At 39.2% G+C, this 22,770-nt stretch overlaps 1 protein-coding gene and 1 non-coding gene across 2 annotated transcripts in view; one reads left to right on the forward strand and one right to left on the reverse strand.

The window, feature by feature from the left end:
* Positions 1 to 11,782, reverse strand: part of DLEU7 (deleted in lymphocytic leukemia 7) — a 32,181-nt gene extending 20,399 nt beyond the window's left edge. The window contains exon 1 of the mRNA XM_049778849.1: positions 11,092 to 11,782. Within this exon, the coding sequence (XP_049634806.1) occupies positions 11,092 to 11,547 (456 nt within the window). The 5' untranslated portion in view covers positions 11,548 to 11,782. The remainder of the gene's footprint in view (positions 1 to 11,091) is intronic.
* Positions 7,525 to 7,631, forward strand: LOC126016953 (U6 spliceosomal RNA). Its single transcript, XR_007498634.1, has one exon. It is a non-coding gene; the product is annotated as a U6 spliceosomal RNA (small nuclear RNA).
* Positions 11,783 to 22,770: the final 10,988 nt, after the last annotated feature.

Raw genomic sequence — 22,770 nt, forward strand, 5'->3', positions numbered from 1 at the left:
TAACACTCTTCACCCTCAGTTCCTGTTCCATTAGGCATCAAGAATGACCTCCTACCCCAGCGAACCAGTACCCAGCACCCAAGCGAAGGGACAACCAGTCAAACCCACACCTTGCCCCCTACAAGAAAAGGCAACCAACTCCCCTGCTGACTCATGCTGCGTGGTCCTCCTTACCAACCCTTCCTAACGTGGACTGTTACTTGAAACTGGACTTAGCTCTACAAGTATCCCCCAATGCATGAACTCTTCACAAGTCCTCCCTACCACAAATCTTTTGTCAATCTCAAGAAGGTCAGGTTGGGAGATGAAAAGGTGGCCGGGAACCCACACACCACAAAAAAAGTCTCAAAAGACAATGGGGAAACCTATACTACCATCATAAGTATAAGACCTGTATTACATTACCTCTTTACCTGCTTTTCCCCAAATGCAAGATACTTTCTTGCATCACCTTGTTCCTTTAATTAATTTTTTCTTCACTTCTTAAAAATCTTTTTTCTTGTCATATATACGTGAGCTCATATTTTTATTTCTATTTTTGTCTTTTTTGGGTGTGTGACATGTTTTTGTTTTCTTCTCTCTCCACCCTCAAATGTACTGGCAATATAATGTAGCACCATTTCTCCCTGCAAAGGCATACTAAAAAAAGGGGGGAAATCTTACATATAAAAAGGAGCTCTTATTTATTAGGTATAAGAACTCATTCTTGTTTACAATACAGAGGCATCTCCCACCTTGAAAATATGTCACGTGGACCCAACTTAGACCCCAGGTGATTAGACACCAACCGTCCAGCCTTGAACCCTATACCACAGACATAGAAACGACACATTTCTTCACAACAGCCACAGGAAACAAATCCCAACCGGGACATCCTTAATAGTGCTCGGACACCAACAAGTAAGTGCCAGCCCTAATATGATACCCTGACAACGAGAAAAATGGGAACAACTTGACCTAAGATTAAGTTACCCTACCTCACCAGCTAACGATAAGACAAAATCAGAAAACTTGTCACTCTTTGGTCTGTCAAATGTCAAGATCGCGATTTACAGATGACCGGCTGACAGAACCATGGCCAGACTGTATGTATCCTGGAACCAATAAAAAAAAGCCCTAGTCTAGGGTGTGAACTACGACCTGCAAAACAACTATGATCCCTAGTTCCAGAGGTCTGTCTGAGACTATTGCAACGGAAGGGGACCTCTGGAAACATAATGGAAGACGCTATCCCAGGCCCATCCTAGGATCAGTGCAAAGACCAGGACCGCCAACCAAGAAGGATTAAAATGACACTGAGGGAACAGAACTTCTAGACCACAAAGAAAGACATAATCATAAGTTCAACTCCTTGACTCGTGCAGATACAGAGGTCTAATGTTATCACCCAGGACAGAGCAGAAGTCTTCCATACTCCACAAAAGCACCAAGGGATGAGTAAATGAACCTGAAAGGAGTCTATAGTTAATCTCATTACAATATACTTCAAGGGTGGAGAAGCCCTGTATCTCTTAGACAAAGGAAATGCCTTTTCGAATGGCCCCAATATTTACTGTGCATCTGCAGGAGGGGGGAAAAAAGCAGAAAACAATTTTTTATTATTATTTACTTATCTATTTTTTGTTGATTTCATTGTGTGGTTTGGCTATTGAAGTGGATGTCTCCATTTATTTATTTATTTATTTGTTTTCTTCTTTTCTTTTCTTATGTGCTCTGCCACAATTTTTTTATCTCTATACCATGGCTTTTATATGGTGCTTACCCTTTTGTTTTGTTTTGTTTTGTTTGTTTGTTTGTTTTGGAATGCTCACTGGATATTTTATTTGACAGTTCTTTATGTACTGTTGTGGTGTTTCACCTTCTTCCCCTTCATCTCTCAAACCAAGGATGAAAGCCTCTAGAACAGGGGTCCTCAAACTTTTTAAACAGGGGGCCAGTTCACTGTCCCTCAGACCATTGGAGGGTTTGACTATAGTAAAAACAAAACTTATGAACGAATTCTTATGCATACTGCATATATCTTATTTTGCAATGAAGAAACAAAACAGATTAACACATACAATATGTGGCCTGCGGGCCATAGTTTGAGGAGAAGGACTCCGCCCATTTCCAGAGTATCTGATTCTTTTTTTCTTTTTTTTCTCCAGGTTATTACTTTTCTTCAAACAAAACCACATAACTTGAACTATCTAGTCCCGCCTCCCAATTGGGCGAGGAAATAAGGGAGGTTCCAAGACCAAATAGGTGTAAGACCACTAAGTAGTAAGATAGGCACAGAGGGGACCACTTATTCTAGCAGCCCCGGGAGTAAGGGAAGAGGTTATGGGAAGAAGGACAGAAACAGAGGTGGAGGGAGGGCAATTCGGTGATGGGAATTCCCCTGATTTTATGTTAATATGTACCTAAAAATATTATTGTCAATGATATGTAAGCCACTATGATTAAAATAAAAATTATATTTAATAAAAAATAAAAAATTAAAAGAATAATATTGACTACATGTTGAAATAACAGTTTATTTATTTTGGAGTTAAATAAAATCTATTATAAAATCAAAATAAAAAAAAGAAAACCTGTCTTGTGCAAACTTCTGCATTATCCATTGTGTTTACTAGCAATATGCACATCTGGAATCATTGAATAACTGAAAATCCACCTGCAATGTACTAGAGTAGAAGACACCAGTTTTGTTTTGTTTTATTTTTTTTTACTTTCTTACTGAAAATATATGCCATCAAAACTGACAACAGGAGTTAGCTTCAAAACTTATTTTCTGAAGTGAATACCATGAATAATAAAGTCAAAAATACAAGTTATATGACTTACAGGCTCTAAAACTGAAAATAACTTTTAAACAACCTTTAACAAAAGTTTTGAATTTTTCCCCACCACATCACCTTCAAAGTCACTTCTACTTCTATACAAAGTATAAGTTAGTTCACATTCTCTTAATCATTGACTTAAGATAACTTATTTCTATTCAAAGCAGTCACAGTCTTGAGCAGTATTCTCTTTTAATAACCTCCACAAACTTTTCATCACATATTTCTCCCTCTCACACACTCAAACTGTGTGGTGTCCCCTCGAGATAACATTAATGAAAAAAAAAAAGAGTTTTGAGGGGCCAGATATAGTACAGCAGTCTTGCATTTAATGGAACTTGACTCTTTTTAGGGCACCACTATGGTCCCCTGAGCAACATTAGAAATGATTCCTAAAAACAAAGTATGGAGTAAGCCCTCAGCACAGTCAGGTAGTCCAAAACCAGAAAGAAAAGAAAAAGAAAAGGGCTTTGCCTCAGCTTTTCCAGAAAGGACTAGTGGGCTTTAGTGAATTTTAGTCTAATCAGCACATGGCTCTCCGCTAAGGCTGCCAATGCAGGATCCTATAAAAGGACATAAATTTCTCTCCAGGGTTAATGAGAAGCTCCCACACTGTATGTATATATAAATGGAAATGTCTTTGCTATATTTTAGAGGGATATTGTGAAAACCATGCTATCAGGATACTGTTTATACAAATTGGCCCAACCTTCAATTGGAACATCCACATCTGGCTTTGAACTACAATTCATAGGGCCCACAGTAGTTACGAGTTGTCTGAACCCAAAGCCAGTCTCAAATAGTTATATGATTGCTATAATAAGATACCCAGTGAAGCACCAAAATCCCTGACAGTAACCATAAAAAAAGTCTATCATCACAGGAAATTAAACATTTTTACTTGTGGTGACCCAGTGTAAATGCTCACAGGTAACTTCTATTCCTTATGTGCTTGATTTAAGTATGGTACCATTTTAATCAGAAAAGTTCAGTGAAAAGCACTTTATGATGAACACAGTGTACTGATTCAGGTGTGCTCATGTGGCAAATCCCACAATGGCAAAATAAAATTCAACCAATATTTTAAACATAAGTAGTTTTGTTTTAAAGCCTCCCTGTAATATCTTATACCAATTTTTCATTGCAGAGTTTTTAAGTTCTTATCTACATACCATTTACATTACAAAAACTGACAGAGCTAAAGCAGTCACTAATATAAGTGCACAATTTTGTCTCAAATTAAGGAAAATCCCCTGGCTCTACCTACTAGTCATATAACCCAGAGCATTTTAATGGCATAGTAGTAATTTTTAATTACACCATTTTCAATTTTGCAGATACAGGAGTCCCAACTAAAGTTAATGGGTGAAAAAAATCTTTCATCATCAAAGTCTACTTCTGAGTAACCCAATATTAACACTTACAATTTGCAAAAACATTAGAAATGATTAAGAAGCCAAAGTCAACAGTTTTATAACTGTTGGCTTTGCTCTGAAAAATAGGAAAATTAGCAATCTGATGGAATAATTGGTTACCAGAATTAGATCAGTGAAACAGATGAGCTCACAATAAATTTAATCTGCAATGGCAGCAAAGTTCTTCTGCTTCCAAAGGTTGGCACCAAAGAGAGTTTCCATCAAACTTGCTTCCGGGGGAAAAAAAAAAAACACCTTGGAAACTTTAAATTTTTTTGAAATTCTCAAAAGAAAAAGCAAGAGGACTGAAGAGATAGTACAGAGGTGTGTGTGTGTGTGTGTGTGTGTGTGTGTGTGTGTCTTGCACACAAAAGAGCCTGTTTCAATTATGGCACTACATATGGTCCCCCAAGCACTACTTAGAGTGGTCCTTGAGCCAGAAGTAAAGCCTTAGTACAGAAGAAGAAGGAGGAGGCAGAGGAGGAGAAGGAGGAAGAAAATTAGAATATGGAAAAAAAAAGAAAAAAAGGAATTTAAGGAAGCTGAAGAAGATAAAAGAAGAGGAGAGTCAGTCCTGAAGTCCTGAACATATTTTGGTGTTCCCATTCAGTGACAAGTATATAAAGCATGCATACTAGCATTGCCAGTTTGCTTACGACTTCCTACATTTACCTGGTACTTTTTATCACTGGTAAGGCAGCTCACAAATCAACCAGTAATATGAACTGAAGGGTTTTCCCTCAAAATGTCTATTTTGATAGCAGCATTAATACAATAGCAAACATCAGATCAACCTAAATGTTCATCGATAGATGGGTGGATTCAAAAAATTGTACTATACATTCTCAATGGAAAACTACTCGTCTATTTTTAAAATAAAATGAAAAAAATGCTTTGTGCAACTTGAGTGGCATTTGAAGTGATTAAACTGAAAATTAGTTAGAAACTAAAAATTACTATATATAGTTTCATACATATGTGGAATATGAATAACCAAAGCAAACAAATTGATAACTGCAACAAAAATAAGACTGAAATACATGTTACCAGTGGTAAAGGGAAAGGGGGTTGAAGAAATGGTAAGGGGACCACTTTGACAGCAATGACATTAGGAATTTGGTGTTGGTACAATGAAACTTATGCAATGCACAAGGTGAGGCTGTACTACAGTAATTATGTGATATCTAGACCAAAGCTAAATCAGTAACTTTTATATAAAAACATGTATGTTGAAAACAACTATCATTGTGACTATTTGGAGAGATCTTACACTGTGCTGATTTACTAGAATCACATATACTTGATCACTCAGGTGGCCTACATGTGTATATTTATGTGGTATTCATCCACAATTCCTGGCTCATAGCTACTAAAAACTTGAAATTTCCCCAACTTAAAAATGATCAAGTTATCTCTTCTTGTGTTAATGAAGTGACATTTGAGGAAGCAACTGAGGGTGTGGACTGGTTGCCAAGAAAACCAATATAAACCAAGTTCTACCCCCTGATTTCCTTTAAAGGGAAAGGGATTAGAAATTGAGTGAATTGTTGATTATCAATGGCTTGTCCATTCAAGCCTATGTAAGAAAGTCTCCAAAAACCTCAAAGGAGGACTTCTGAGTTGGTGAAGATATGGAAAGAATTGTATGCCTGGAAAGAAATTTTATATGTCGCACCTTTCCCCAATACTCTTCCATCCAAAGGATAATAAGTAATATTCTCTATAATATATTCATTCTCTAGTAGATAACCAAGTTATTGAGTTCTGTGCACCACTCTAGAAAACTAAAACAGGGTAGAAAATTTAGAGATATCCTACCTGATGGCCCATCCCTCATTCTTCCTGTAACCTTACCTGCTAATAAGACATGCCCATTTCTGGGAGGGGTCTTTGGTAGGTAACAAAACGTTTAGCCGGAGGGGACTGAGGGGAATTCAGCAAGAGAGATGGAGGAAGCAGGGCAAGCTGAAAAGAGCATGCTTAAATAGGTTTAAGATTGTATGCCACACATGTAGTGGCATGAATAAAGCTGTTATCTCCTGGAACTTGACTGCTGTGGAATTTTTCCCTGCCCATGCTGCGTGGATGGGATTGTAGGCATGTCCTGGGCTGGAGGAGAAAGCCTCTCATCCCTCCATCACCATCCAGCCCCATCCAAGAGCTTTTATGCAATACTACCTATATCAGCTTGGTCAGAAAGAAAAGGTCTGAATTTGCAATGGTATGTGAAGATGATCCTGGTAGAGTCTATGGAATTTCAATCTGATGCTGAATAAGAACTAAGAAGAATAAGAACTAAGCTGAATTCTCAAACATGCTGCTAGCATCAAAGACTTCTTATTGGGGCCAGTAACAGTACAGCAGTTAGGGAGCTTGCCTTGCACAAAGCTGACCCAGGTTTGATCTACAGCATCCATATAATCTTTTGCACCTTCCAAGAGTGATCCCTAAGTGCGGAGCTAAGAGTAAGACATGTATGGCCCCAAAATAAGTGCTTTACCTTCTGTATTATCTCTCTGGCCCCTAAAAATTCAAAAGAACGTTAAGTGTGGATTTCAATAAAAGCAAAATGCTATGAAATATCTATTAACACTTTTCCCTATGAGATGATTCTTCAATCTGTGGTGGTTTGATCATTGAATCACAAAAATGATAGCATCTGTCTCAGTCAGCAGACAGAGGCTAAGGTGGTCATTGACTTTTTTCTAGTTGTTCTGTTGTCAATATCCTTAGATGTAAACAAAAACAAAATCCATGAGTCAAATCCATTAATATCAAGAAAGGACTCCAGAATAACATCCAATAAGAACCCATGAGGCATCAACATGTTAATAACAGTTATAAGTATAATAACAGAACAAAGATATTGTGGCTTTCTATGGATAGTCACTAGCCAAAACTTTGCATACATTATCTCATTAACTCAAAAGCTACATTCCACTTTTTTCACATTGCAGGTCAGGAGACAGAGGCACAGGAAAGTTAATAACTTACCCAAGGGAAAATGTGATAGCATATCTTTAAAATGTTCCAGGGGTACCTTGTTGCTATCCTGTGTTATCTCAAGGTCTTTAATGCCTACCATTTGAGTCACAGCTTAATTGCTCTTCTCTGTGGTATGTTACACTATGGAATAGACTTTTTCAGACATTTTCCATGTGAGATGAGTTATTTCCATTAGCATAAATCTTTGTGAATAATTCCTGTCTTTAAAATTCACACCTTGGTTAAAAAAATATTGTTAAAAACTATACAAATTCGTTAAAAATATAGAAAACACATACCCAGTGCTTGCTTCGGCAGCACATATACTAAAATTGGAATGATACAGAGAAGATTAGCATGGCTCCTGCGCAAGGATGACATGCAAATTCGTGAAGCGTTCCATATTTAAAGAAAAGAAAAAAAAAAAAAGAAAACACATACCCAGTGTTTTTCTGGTTTTAAATTTAGTTTGGCTTTTGGGATAACTCTGGCAGTGTTCAGGGATTGATTACTCCTGGCTCTGTGTTCAGGGGTCATTCATGGCATGGCTCGTTGTATATGATGCCAAGGATTAAACCTGGGATGGCTATACAACCAATAAGGCTATAAGCACCCTACTGTTGTACTATCTCTCTAGCAACCCCAATGTGTTTTAATTAGCTCTAGTATTGATGAAACCAAGTCCATGTACATAAGTGCTTTCCCAAAGACTGTTGTCTCTCAATGCTTTGTGATAATTACTCTATAAATCAAAATGGTGATATTATATTTTCTAATTATATATAACTATATTATATACAATATAATATATTAAAATATTTCATTATATATTATATATCATATTATGTTATTATATAATACTAATATATTATAATATTATATATTATATGATATATAGTGATATTATATTTTCAAACAAAATCTTCAGAAGGAATATTGTCCATAGAATCCTTCCCTGATCCTCTCTATTCTGGAAATACTGGCTATTCTCAGAAACTTTGAAATTCATTCCTCCCTTGACAATAAATAGCAATTTAAAAAGTTGAATACCTCTGTTCTTTTATTAAATTTTAATTTAATTATTTGTGAGTAGTAAAGGTAGTGATCAGAAGTCTTGGGACCACCATTTGAACCAGTTATGCAGGCCTAACGGTTCATTTCTAGAGCCTATTATGCAGTTTTTCATGGGCAAAGCAGTGCTGGGTGTCACTGGGATCAAACCCAGATGTATTCAAGAGACCTTAAGGGCGTGGCTGCATGTTCTGGTTATCTACCAGACTCGTTCTTAATGAACACACATTCAGATTCTTTTAGGGGTTTAGAGGACAGTGCTCAATGCATAGTCCTGTTCCTGCACTCAGGGATCAATTTTGGCTGACTCAGAGGACAGAAGTGGGTGCCAGGATCAAATGTGGTTGGCCACATGCAAAGCAAGTGACCTATCTGCTGTATTATCATTCTATCTCAGATATCTTGGTCCTGAGAGAGAAAGGAAAGAATTATTACTCACAGGGCTGAAGAAGAAAAGAAGTCTGGGTGTGTATAAATAAACTGAGAGAAATTGCCAGGTACCAATAGAAATGAGATTGTGAAATTGATAAATACAAGGACAAATTACAATGAAAAGATTTAAGGAAAATTTATTAAAAAGAAAACAAATGGAGATGCAATCTTTTAAACCTCAGGAAAAAATATACTCATCAAAAAAAAAAAGTGAGATATTTGGATGGAGGTGGATATTTAGGATTAAAAAGCCAAATAGGGGGATCAGAGCAATAATACAGCAGGTAGGGTGTTTACCTACCATGCAAATTACCCAGGTTCGATCCCCAGTACTCTGTATTGTCCCCCTAACCTGCCAGAAGTAACTTTTGAGCACAAAGTCAGGAGTAACCCCTGAGCGCTGCTAGGTGTGACCCAAAAATAAAATTAACAAAAATGATAGAGTTGAAAGTATCACCAAGTAAAAGCTAGTAAATAACAGGCTCATTTTAAATGTCCTGATTTGTAGGGAATGCTTCCAGATCTAAAGAAATCATTGCTTCAGCTGTACCAGGTCCTTTGGTTAGACTCCCAAACCCCATGCTCATCTCCTGTGGCTTTGCTGTGAAAGATAATGCAAGATCCTAATCTACCTATTTATGTCTCCTACATCACTTTTGCATTGTATTGCAGTAAATTTATTTTAGTTTCTCCCAAGTCCTTTCCTTGCTTTTATTATTTGATCACACAACTCCTCTGATATGCTTTCTCTCTTTTATGAATGGAAAGTAATTATTCTTTTTTAATTTTAAGATACTTCCACCAAGAAGCCTCCTAAGATCACCTTAGGTAAAATTGAGCACTTCCTTCTTTTGCTAACCTAATCATACCTTGTATATACAACTAACATCATAAAGCATTTCAAACTCCATCAGTTCCTAAAATGAATATATTTTCACATTTTAAAAAATCTCTAAAATAAAGATGTTTTATATTACAGTCAGAGCTCTGACATAATTGGAAGGATTTTTTAGTTTTGGGTACTATTGAAAGAATCAGCTTAATTTGTAAATTTCTAAGTCAAATGGAACAGTGTTTTGAATCTGGTAGTGGTTTTCTTTTCCTCCACATACCTGGTAATAGTGTATGAACTGTGGACAGTGGGTAGGTATGCAGCGGGTATCTTGGAGGCAGTAGCCACGGATGCTTTGAAATGTCTCACAAAATACACATAGCTCGCAATTGTCTAACCCAACATGTCAAAGCACTGGAGTTGAGAAATCCATGCATTGAGTAACTTATTCCAGGATATGATATGCTTTATTTTTGGCTTTAAGTAATAAACCTTTTTATAATATACAGAGCAACCTGATAATAGCAATTTTCCCCTTGGTTTAGAGGACAAAAATAATTCTATCTGGACTTGCTCACATCTAAGTTTGAGGTACATAATTTCTCTTCCTTTTCTTTATGGTACTGATTCAATCACCTGTCTCTCTGTATCTTTCTTAATAAAACTACTTTAATTTTTAAAAAGAAAAAAGTAACTAAGTGCTCTAAGCTTTCCTCCTCGCCCCATTTCTACTGCCAGTATTAGAGCCCCCAAGGAGGAGAAATGCTCTTCACAGCAACAGATCTCATAAAGATTTCTGACCTTAAACGTACTAGGTTAGTCAGTGGCCAAGATTAGAACCCAGATTTCTGCCACACCATTCAACCTGGGATGCAAATGAAAGGAAAATGTGCCTACAGAGGTGAGCCACACATTGGAGACTTGTCCAGAGTTTAGTAACAGTGATCATCCTTCAACACCTCAAACTCACCTCGATTTCACCCATGAGACCTAAGAATGTAGTAGAAATCAGTGGGCGCTGGGAGGTGTCATGGGATTTTTATTTATGCAAAAACACAAACAAAAAACTGCGACTCGTAAATGTGAATGAACTTTAAATAAAGGTAGGTCCCGTCCTCCCCACCCCACCCCAAAAATGACAAAGAGGACTTGGGTTATTTATGGTCAGAAGAAAGAGTTGGCCATTTAGAGGAAGGAAGGGGAAAAGTCCTCAACTCTAGGAGCTTTACCAGCGAAATGGGCCTCAGAGACAGCAGGGAGTGGATTTCTGGGGTAGGAAAAACAAAAACAAAAAACAAACAAACAAACAAAAAAACCGCAGAGGAGGTTTAGGGAGGCCTCCCGGTCTCTGTTCCCTGTCAGGTGGATCCCAAGTTGTGGCCCTGGCGTCTCTAGTTCCTCCTCCCCACAGCCAGGATCACAGTAGGCAGTCGCCTCTCGGTACTACTAGGGTCACAATCGGGCTCCATCCGGCCCTGCAGCCCCGCCCAGGGGTACTCGGAGCCCAGGGGTGCTTGCTGGAAGCCACACTCACCTTCAGGTGGATGGGGAAGGGCCGCTCCTGCTGCAGGGGACTCAGCAGTGTCTGCTCCACGCTGACCAGCTCTGAGGTCGAGTCCACCACGCGGGCCAGAGCGCTGCGCATCGCCATCCGGGCGAGGGTACAGGGTCCCCGGCTGCGGTGAAAGGGCAGCAGCTCCGCGCCCCCCTCGGCGCCTCGCACCTCCACCTCGGGGGAGCTCGCCGGCGCTCCAGATCCCGCATTCTTGCTGCCCCGTAACCCGCCTCCCTCCTCGCGCCCGGGTCCTGGCCGGAGGCGCCGAGGGCCTGGGCAACGCGCAGGGACGGCAGACAAGGGGTCCGGATCGCAGAGGCTCCCTGGGGTCCCCGGACCATCCCCCCAACCCCACTCCTGCTGCACGAGCTGCAGAGTCTGCAGAGCCACCATTTGGTGGCTGATGGAGGCCACTAAGGGAGCAGGGCTGGCCATCGCCTGCGCGCGAGGTTCCGCGCACTGCGCGGGCAGGTGTTGCAGCGAGCTAGCGAGGCGGGGGCACTCGGGGTCACCTAGGTCACCCTCAGACTTTGTGAGGGTGGTCCCGCCCCAGGATCCGCAGTTGGGTAACCCGTTCCGACCCCTGCCTTAGCATAAAACCGAAATCGGATAGTTGGGACCCGAGGCTGCTGGAAGCACTGCTCTGTGAGTACTTGAAAACCAGCCAAGTGCTGAGCTTGGTTCATCCTCCTCTCCTGGGCATTGCTCAGAAAACCTGCCGCTGTGTGTGGAGCATGGGTCCGCAGAGTGCCCCGCCCCCGCCGCCTCTGAAACCCCATACCCACCCCTTCTTGTCACTACATTCTCCTAGGAGACTGGGGACCCTGAGGAGAATGCTTGCAAAGAACCCCTCACCTCCAGCCCCTGGATGCAGACATGTTAGAAAGTAGAGAAAGACTGCAAAAGGAAGCCTGGATGAGGCATATCCTTTGCCCTCACTTCCCCCACTACGTGAGATACAGCTTTCAGGGCCTCTGGATTTGAATTTCTGCTCTTGTCAGTTTACTCCAGTCAGGTAGGCTCAGAACTGTATGACCACCAAGTAGCTTCAGGGGTGCAGGCCTACTCCTGAAACCATGCAGAACGCCAAGCCTGGCATTGCCCAGTTGCAGGGCCCCAGTGAATATCTGTGAAACCCACGGAGGACTTAGGCAGTAGAGCTTGGAGCAAAATCTCTTTACAAGCCAAGAACTTCAGGACAGCTGTGCAAATAGTTGCTGGTTTTAATTAAGCCTCCCTTCACTCTTTCCTTGACTTGGGGAAAAGGACCGCAAATGTGTGCTTTCATAAACTGGAAAGTATTTGTGTGTGATTACCCTTTTAAAAAAAAATCCTTGAGGAGAATGTTACTGAGGCCTGTCCTGGAGAGGCTGGACTCCTCTTCCTTCCTGCCTGAAAAGCCATTGAGATGAAGGCTGGGACTTCATTTTAGAAAGAGCGGCCTCTTGGTGCTTGTGGAGGCAGACCTTGAAATTGACCCAGTGAAACCAGCCCTTTGGATAAACCTTGGGCCTCAGCGATAAAGGGGAGATTCTGTGTCCCTTCTGGTGTTTTGTTGTTCTTGTTGTTTTCATTCTGGGACTGTAGAAAGCATACAGTCCTCACATCCTCCAAAGAAGTGTTCTTACTCCCATATTTTCTTCTGCTATAAAAACAAATCTGAATGCCAAGGTAAAGAAAACCTTTCTTAAACAAAAAATGAGTATGTTCACACTAATTATAACTAAGTAAAAATGCATGTGTTTGCATTGACAAAAAGGTAATTGCTTTCCAGGGAAGTAAATAGTTTGATGTTGATTAGAGGCTCATGAAGTTACTTAAGTTCATAATTTAAAAAAATGGTGTAAAAAATGTGTATGTGAGAGGGGGGGAGAGAGGGAGAGAGAGAGAGAGAAATCTCAAATGTTGAAAAACATTGAATTCTACAGAGACATAACAGGAATAGCACAAACTAACCTCTAATGTTTACAGAGCATGTCAGATCTCCAGGGGTGCTCCTCTTTCCAGATAGTCAGGAAATCTAGTTTCATGGACAAAGTCTTCCACTATCAAATGACTGGCTGCAAAATCTTCTTGACAGATGGAATTCCAGCCCCTAGCAGAGCTGAAATCACTAGACACAGTCTGACCTGAGGCTCCACTATTCTGCATAGCATACTGACTTGCCAGATGAACTTCAGGGGGTATGGGACAAGGGGGTCAGAAAAGCATGTCGCCAATGGGGTGGGACATGTTGTTTAAAGACTTTGTCTATCTTGGCCATAGACCTGGACCTTTGCCAAGACCTTGAAATGGCTGGTGTTCTATAGATGAAAATATACTGAGGAAAAAATGCTTATAGTCTCTGGAGAAGAGTTAATAGCAGGATGAATCTATTTGATATAAAATACATCTAACAAATATCTATGCTTACTACCAGTTACCTACAAGGGGATTGCTACTTGCTGCTCACTATACTACTCACTACACTCCAAATTTGAGGCTACTATGTAATAATAACATGTTCCAAAAGGCAAAGTCTGGAGAGATAAAAAAAAAAAAAAAAGCAGAAAGGGCACTTGCCTATTAGGTGGCTGACTCTGGTTTAATCCCTGGCATCCCATATACTCACTCCCCACCCTCCACCTCATCCCCACGACAATTAATACTAGCAGAAATAATTCCAAAGTGCAAAGCCAGGAATGACCCCTGACCATCACTGTTGTGGCCCCAAAGCAAAACAATAAAACCAAAACAATAAAAGAGCAAAGTTCTGGATACTTGGTATCTTTGCTTTGGATGATCTATTTCAATATTTTATGGTAAGCATAACCTATTTCCAGTATGTCTTCGTCTTCTTCAATGCTCAATCAATGTAGTCAAGTAAAATAAACCTTCATAGAAAAGATTTCATAGAAAATTGGAGCAGTATATCTAGGTCAGTTACATATTATATTCCCATAGTGAATAGTGAGCAATGGGCATACAACCCTACTAGTGCCAAAAGGCAATGTATTTTATGAAAGTCCCAACAGAATGTATTGTATAAAAGAATAGAACTAGTGTATGACAAAGGTGAAAGCACTAAAAAGATAAGTTCCATTTTAACAAGAAAACTATTTTTATATTCTAAAAGCTTGATCAGTTTGAATATGTTTTTATTCTCAGATGACAAGTCTTAACAACAGCGTAGCTCCTGGTTAATCCCTAGAGTTCCAGGAATGGCAATGCAGTCATGTGCTAGAATCCAGCTAACCCTTCTATTATCAAATGGTTGACTGCAAAGACAACTTATGGTTGTAAAACTGAGAAGATATAACGTCCTGGAACTCCTACAGCTTTCCTATAAATGTGAGGAGAGAACCTTCCTATGAATGAGCTAATACTAAATAAACACTAAGTTGGTCAGAAGAGAACTATAGAAAGAAACCAGTGGCAGCATTAAATGATCAGAACCCCACATGTAGTTATAGAAGACAGCCTAGTTCTGAGTTTTTCAGTTATATACTTTGCTAAAATATCGGATGCTTCAGTTACTTTGGGTTTTTACTTTTTGTGATAGAACATCACAATTAAAGCACACTGCTTGGTATATTTTATAGAATCATGAGGAGTCAATGGAGTGGCCCAATACTCCTTAAGTAGCTGCTGCTAGAAGGTCCTTCCCACCATTTCCAGCAATGTTTTCATCACCCTTCTGTTCTTTATCCTAAGTCAACAATTGTGTGTGATGCTCTTTTAGAAACTGGTCATTGCTGATGATTGATATATGTATTAGAAAAAAAGCAATGGAAGCATTTATGATGCTAGGAAAGAGGCTAGAAAACTCAGTAAAGCAACAGGCAATATTCTATCTGTTAATGAATATGTTAGACTAATAAATATTCTAATTTTTCCATTAATCCAAAGGTATTTCCCTCACATGAAAAAAAAAGATACAAATTCTTCTGTGCAATTATGAAGAAGCCAGGAACAGAGAGAATAGAAAGGAGCTGGCAGAAAGTATAGCTATGTGGAACCTTCCTCCAAGGACTTGGCAGAGCCTAGATATATTGAATCCTCCTCACATTCATTGGCACTTACTCCCAAAAGGGATCCAAGAGAATTCCAGAAATGGAACCTGTTAACCTTTCAACACACCCTGGTGAAGTTCATAGGCGAGGTCAAAAATGAGTGGTCCAAAGAGGCCAAAGAATTATTATTCTTGAAATAAAAATATAATTAAGACAATAAAAGATGCTGAAAAGATACAAGGTGGGAAAATGTCCTATAAAAAATGAAACAATAGAGAGTTAAAAAAAGATGGGGGTCCAGAGAAGAAATGGCCAAAACAAGATCAAATTTCCTTTTTAAACAAAATTGCAATATGCCAAGTCATAAAAATGCACATGCAATTCTAACTTTGACCTAAATATTTTACTCTCATGCAATCCTGCCATCAAACCTGTGAGTTGCCAAAAACAATTGTTTGCATATGACAAAGTGTTTTCAGGACATCATATATGAGCTTCCTGGCCAGATCATATTAAACTGGTGAAGAAAAGGACAGCATAAGAAAATTTAATATGGAAAAATAAGAAACATAAAATGAAAGGCAAGATCTAATATGCAATTCATCTCCTCAATATAAAATGCAATTCTTTCTAAAAATAAATAAATACAAAAACTTTCACATAAAGCTTTTGGAGGGGGTTATCTTAATAACAAGTAAATTTACAGGAGGAATTCTCGATGTCAGTAAAAGACAAAAGTGATTTTAAAAAACAAGTAGATAGAATTTCTTCTAATACTTGTAGCTCTGGGAAATGATTTAGCTTTTAAGGGTAACAAAATGTTTATAGATTCTCATTCTGCCATAGTTTCAACAACTTTGTTTCATTTTTTTCTCCTTTTCTAATTACAAAATACAATCCGTGAAAATTTTCCTTCCTCTTGTCGTGAAAATATTTAAAACTGTTTGATTGGACCAAAAGGTGGCACAGTAGATAAATGAAATTGTATTGCATATGAACTGACTTTTATTCCTGCCAACAAATATGATCCCCATAAACACTATCAGATGTGATCCCAAACCAAAACGAACAGAAGAGCAACCATTTGCTCTTTTATCTGTGTATATGGTATATAATACTAAAATATGGCAGGGTCTGATTGTAATAAAATGAAGAAATAAGTGAAGAAATAAATGAAAAAATAAAAAGAAAATGAAAAAGAAATAAACATAGAACATTTTCAATGCAATTAAATGCCATGATCTTCAATCTTAGAGAAAATGATGAAACCCATTTAATCACTTTCCATGATTTTCCTTACACAATTTCTAAAGGTGTACTTCCATTGTGGTAGAAAACAATTCTTTATCTAGGTTAATAGTAGAGCAAGACCATTCTGCATCTCTCTCTCTCTCTCTCTCTCTCTCTCTCTCTCTCTCTCTCTCTCTCTCTCTCTCTCTGACTTATTTCACTCAGTATAATAGATCCCATGTACATCCATGTATAGGAAAATTTCATGACTTCATCTCTCCTTTCAGCTGCATATTATTCCTGTTTCTTTAGCCATTCCTTTGTTGAAGGGTATCTTGGCTGTTTCCAGAGTCTTGCTATGGTAAATAGTGCTGCAATGAATATACGTGTAAGGAAGGGGTTTTTGTATTGTATTTTTGTGATCCTAGGGTATATTCCTAGGAGTGGTATAGCTGGGTTGTATAGGAGCTCAATTTCCAGTTTTTGGAGGAATCTCCATATCGCTTTCCATAAAGATTGAACTACATGGTATTCCCACCAGCAGTGGATAAGAGTTCCTTTCTCTCCACATCCTTGCCAACACTGCTTGTTCTCATTCTTTGTGATGTCTATCAATCTCTGGGGTGTGAGGTAGTACCTCATAGTTGTTTTGATTTGCATCTCGCTGATGATTAGTTATGTGGAGCATTTTTTCATGTGTCTTTTGGCCATTAGTATTTCCTCTTTGTCAAAGTGTCTGTTCATTTCTTCTCCCCATTTTTTGATGGGATTAGATGTTCTTTTCTTGTAAAGTTCTGTCAGTGCCTTGTATATTTTGGAGATTAGCCCCTTATCTGATGGTATTGGGTGAATAGTTTCTCCCACTCAGTGGGTGGCTCTTGTATCCTGGGCGCTATTTCTTTTGAGGTGCAGAAGCTTCTCAGCGTAATATATTCTGTTAATCTGTTAATCTCTGCTTTCACTTGCTTGAAGAGTGCAGTTTCCTCCATGAAGATGCCTTTAGTCTCAATGTCTTGCAGTGTTTTACCTACGTGTTGTTCTATATATCTTGTGGTTTCAGGTCTGATATCGAGGTCTTACATCCATTTGGATTTAACCTTCATACATGATGTTAGCTGGGAATCTAAGTTCAATTTTTTTGCAAGTGGCTAGCCAGTTGTGCCAATACCACTTGTTAAAGAGGCTTTCTTTGCTCCATTTAGGATTTCTTGCTCCTTTATCAAAAATTACGTGGTTGTATGTCTGGGGAACATTCTCTGAGTATTCAAGCCTATTCCACTGATCGGAGGGCCTGTCTTTATTGCAATACCATGCTGTTTTGATAACTATTGCTTTGTAGTAAAGTATAAAGTTGGGGAAACTAATTCCTCCCATATTCTTTTTCCCAATGATTGCTTTAGCTATTGTAAGGTGTTTATTGTTTCCAATGAATTTCAAAAGTGCCTCATCCACTTCTTTGAAGAATGTCATGGGTATCTTTAGAGGGATCGCATTAAATCTGTACAATGCTTTGGGGAGTATTGCCATTTTAATGATGTTAATCCTGCCAATCCATGAGCAGGGTATATGCTTCCATTTCCACGTATCTTCTCTTATTTCTTGGAGCAGAGTTTTATAGTTTTCTTTGTATAGGTCCTTCACATTTTTACTCAAGTTGATTCCAAGATATTTGAGTTTGTGTGGCACTATTGTGAATGGGGTTATTTTCTGAATGTCCATTTCTTCCTTATTACTATTGGTGTATAGAAAGGCCATTGAATTTTTTGTGTTAATTTTGTAGCCTGCCATCTTCCTATATGAGTTTATTGTTTCTAGAAGCTTTTGCATAGAGACGTTAGGGTTTTCTAAGTAGAGTGTCATGTCATCTGCAAACAGTGAGAGCTTGACTTTGTCCTTTCCTATCTGGATTCCCTTGATATCTTTTTCTTGCCTAATCGCTATAGCAAGGACTTCCAGTGCTATGTTGAATAGGAGTGGTGAGAGAGAACAGCCTTGTCTTGTACCAGAATTTAGAGGAAAGGCTTTCAGGTTTTTTTTTTTTTGGCCACACCCGTTTGATGCTCAGAGGTTGCTCTGGCTAAGTGCTCAGAAATTGCCCCTGGCTTGGAGGGACCAGATGGGACACCGGGGGATTAAAATGCGGTCCTTCCTTGGCTAGCGCGTGAAAGGCAGGCACCTTACCTCTAGTGCCACCTCGCCGGCCCCAAAGCCTTTCAGTTTTTCTCCATTGAGGACAATATTTGCCTCTGGCTTGTGGTAGATGGTCTTAACTATATTGAGAAAGGTTCCTTCCATTCCCATCTTGCTGAGAGTTTTGATCAAGAATGGGTGTTGGACCTTATCAAATGCTTTCTCTGCATCTATTAATATAATCATGTGATTTCTATTTTTCTTGTTGTTGATGTTGTGTATTATGTTGATAGATTTACAGATGTTAAACCAGCCTTGCATTCCTGTGATAAAACCTACTTGATCGTAGTGGATAATCTTCTTAATGAGGCCTTGAATTCTATTTGCCAGGATTTTGTTGAGGATCTTTGCATCTGTATTCATCAGCGATATTGGTCTGTAATTTTCTTTTTTCGTAGCATTTCTGTCTGGTTTAGGTATCAAGGTGATGTTGGCTTCATAAAAGCTATTTGAAAGTGTTCCTGTTTTTTCGATTTCATGAAAGGGTCTTACCAGGATTGGCAGAAGTTCCTCTTGAAATGTTTGAAAGAATTCATTAGTAAATCCATCTGGGCCTGGGCTTTTGTTTTTGAGCAGACATTTGATTACTGTCTTAATTTCCTCAATAGTGATGGGTATGTTTAGATATGCAACATCCTCTTCCTTCAACCGTGGAAGATTATAAGAGTCCAAAAATTTATCCATTTCTACCAGGTTTTCATTTTTAGTGGCACAGAGATTCTCAAAGTAGTTTCTGATTACCCTTTGGATCTCTACCATATCAGTAGTGATCTCTCTTTTTTCATTCCTAATAAGAGTTATCAAGTTTCTCTCTCTCTCTTTCTTTGTTAATTTTGCCAGTGGTCTATCAATCTTGTTTATTTTTTCAAAGAAATAATTTCTGCTTTTGTTGATCTTTTGGATTGTTTTTTGGGTTGCCACTTTATTGTTTTCTGCTCTCAGCTTAGTTATTTCCTCTGTCTCCCTATTTTTGAATCCTTTTGTTTACTACTTTCTAATTCTATGAGCTGCATCATTAAGCTATTAAGGTATGCACCTTCTTCTTTACTGATGTGTGCTTGCACAGCTATAAATTTTCCTCTCAGTACTGCTTTTGCTGTGTCCCATAGGTTCTGATAGTTTGTGTCTCCATTGTCATTTGTTTCTAGGAAGGTTTTGATTTCCTCTTTGATTTCATCTTGGACCCACTGGTTATTCAGTATGAGGCTGTTTAACTTCCAGGTATTAATGGTTTTCTTCTGTGTCCCTTTGTGGTTCACATATAATTTCAGGGCCTTGTTGTCAGCGAAGGTAGCCTGCAAAATTTTTATCCTCTTGATAATATAGAGGTATGTTTTATGTGCTAGAATGTAGTCTATCCTGGAGAATGTCCCATATACATTAGAGAAGAAAGTGTATCCAGGCTTCTGGGGGTGGAGTGTCCTGTATATATGTACTAGGTCTCTTTCTTCCATTTCACTTTTCAGATCTAGTATATTCTTGTTGGGTTTCAGTCTGGTTGACCTATCCAGTGTTGACAAACCTGTGTTAAGGTCCCCCACAATTATTGTGTTGTTATTGATATTATTTTTCAGATTTGTCAACAATTTTATTAAATATTTTGCTGGGTCAAAAGCCGGCTCCCTGTGTGTGAAACCAGGCGGGGAAAATCCGCAAAAATACACTGGCCCAGTGGGGCCCAACTGTGAAAAACTGTGAGTGAGACCTGTCTATGTCTGTCTACTGTCCTCTTGCGTGAAACTCTTGTGAGTGGGGCAAAAAGAGGCTCCAGAAACCTCGCTCGCCCAGACGCCATTTTCAGGGAGGGACTACAAAGCATGAAAACCGGCTAAGCTTTGCAAAAGCCGGCTCCCTGTGTGTGACATCAGGCGGGGAAAATCCTAGAAAGTACACCGGCCCAGTGGGGCCCAACTGTGAAAAACTGTGAGTGTGACCTGTCTATGTCTGTCTACTGTCCTCTTGCGTGAAACTCTTGCGAGTGGGGCAAAAAGAGGCTCCAGCGGAGCACGGACGCTCCGCTTCCTATGCGGCCGTGCACTCTTTCTAAGGAAAGAACTCCATTGCAACAAGAAGAAAAAATCACACTAAGAACGGTGCTATATCATAGAAGCAAACATTTCTCTCCGGACTGTCTTCTCTGTTGCATGCTCGGGCCTAAGATTTGACCCAGTGTGAGGCTTCATCCACGGAGGACTCCCCTCACTTAGAGGCAAGTCAGCCCATCCAGAAAGGGAGGAGCCAGAGGAGTGTGCTGCCTGCATCATATAGACAATGAATACCACCACAACACGTAGAAAAACCCACAATACAAGTGTGACAATGGGGAAACAACGCAGGCCAGCCTCAAACATAGAGAATGAAGATGACAATTCTGAGGACCAGATAATGGCCAACCAACTAATCAACCTCTCAGATAAGGACTTTAGACTAGCAATATGGAAGATGCTCAACGGACTCCAAGAAACCATGGATAGAGTGGAACAGAACACTAATAAGAACCAAGAAAATATGAAGACAGAAATCACAAAACTCCAAACTAAAATAACATGTCAACTAACAGGACTGAAAAAGTCAGTAAACAAAGTGAATGACAAAATGGATAAGCTCTGGGACAGGGTATCAGAAGCTGAGAATAGACTTGGTGCTGTGGAAGATGAGATACATAACAATTCCATACAACAGGAGAGATTGGACAAAAAACTTAAAGCAAATGAGCAGACAATGGAAAAATTAGTCAAAGAATGGGAACAGATGAAAATAGAAGTCTATTATAAGATCAACAGAAACAACTTAAGAATCATTGAAGTCCCAGAGACCCAGGAAGAAAATTTCCAGGAAGAATCAACGGTCAAGAACATCATTAAAGAGAAACTTCCAGAGCTAAGGAATATATGTGATCAAATCCTGCATGCCCGAAGAGTACCAACCAATAGAGACTCCAGAAAAACCACCCCAAGACACATCCTAGTCACAATGACAAATCCCACAGATAGAGACAGAATTCTGAAAACAGCAAGATCAAAAGGGGAAATCACGTTCAAGCAAGCTTCCCTGAGATTTACAGCAGACCTGTCACCAGAAACACTCAATGCCAGAAAGCAGTGGTGGGATATTGTGACAAGACTGAATGAAATGAATGCTTCACCCAGAATACTATACCCAGCAAAACTCACTTTCCGGTTTGATGGAAGAATACATGGCTTCACAGACAAAAAATCAGCTCAGAAACTTCACAGACATAAAACCAGTCTTAAGAGAAAAACTGAAAGACCTAATCTAAGACAAGACTACCCAAAAGACACACCAAATTGTGAAATAAAGATGGCGTTAAATCCCAGGACAATTCTTTCTCTCAAGGTCAATGGAATAAATGCACCAGTTAAGAGACACAGAGTGGCTAAATGGATCAAAAAACTCAATCCAACCTTCTGCTGCCTACAAGAAACGCACCTGAATAGTCAGAACAAACATAGACTCAAAATAAAAGGCTGGAGAAAAATTATCCAAGCAAACAACACCCATAAAAAAGCTGGAGTGGCCATACTAATATCAGATAATGCGAACTTTATACTCAGGAAGGTTGTAAGGGACAAAGATGGACATTTTATATTAATCAAGGGGTATGTAGAGCAGGAAGAATTCACTCTCCTAAACATATATGCACCGAATGAGGGGCCAGCAAAATATTTAATACAACTATTGACAAATCTGAAAAATAATATCAACAACAACACAATAATTGTGGGGGACATTAACACGGCTTTGTCAACACTGGATAGGTCAACCAGACTGAAACCCAACAAGAATATACTAGACCTGAGGAGATAAATGGAAGAAAGAGGCCTAGTGGATATATATAGGACACTCCATCCCCAGAAACCTGGATACACATTCTTCTCCAATGTACATGGGACATTCTCCAGGATAGACTACATGCTGGCACAGAAAACATACCTCCATAAGATCAAGAGGATAGAAATTTTGCAGACTACCTTCGCTGACCACAAGGCTCTGAAATTTTTTGTGAACTCCAAAGGGACTCAGAAGAAACACTTTAACACCTGGAAGTTAAACAGCCTCATGCTCAATAACCAGTGGGTCCGACATGAAATCAAGAAGGAAATCAAAAGGTTCCTGGAAATAAATGACAATAAAGACACAAACTCTCAGAACTTATGGGACACAGCAAAAGCAGTACTGAGAGGAAAATTTATAGCTTTGCAAGCACACATCAGGAAGGAAGAAG

The sequence above is a fragment of the Suncus etruscus genome, chromosome 8, assembly GCF_024139225.1.
Source record: "Suncus etruscus isolate mSunEtr1 chromosome 8, mSunEtr1.pri.cur, whole genome shotgun sequence".
NCBI lineage: Eukaryota > Metazoa > Chordata > Mammalia > Eulipotyphla > Soricidae > Suncus > Suncus etruscus.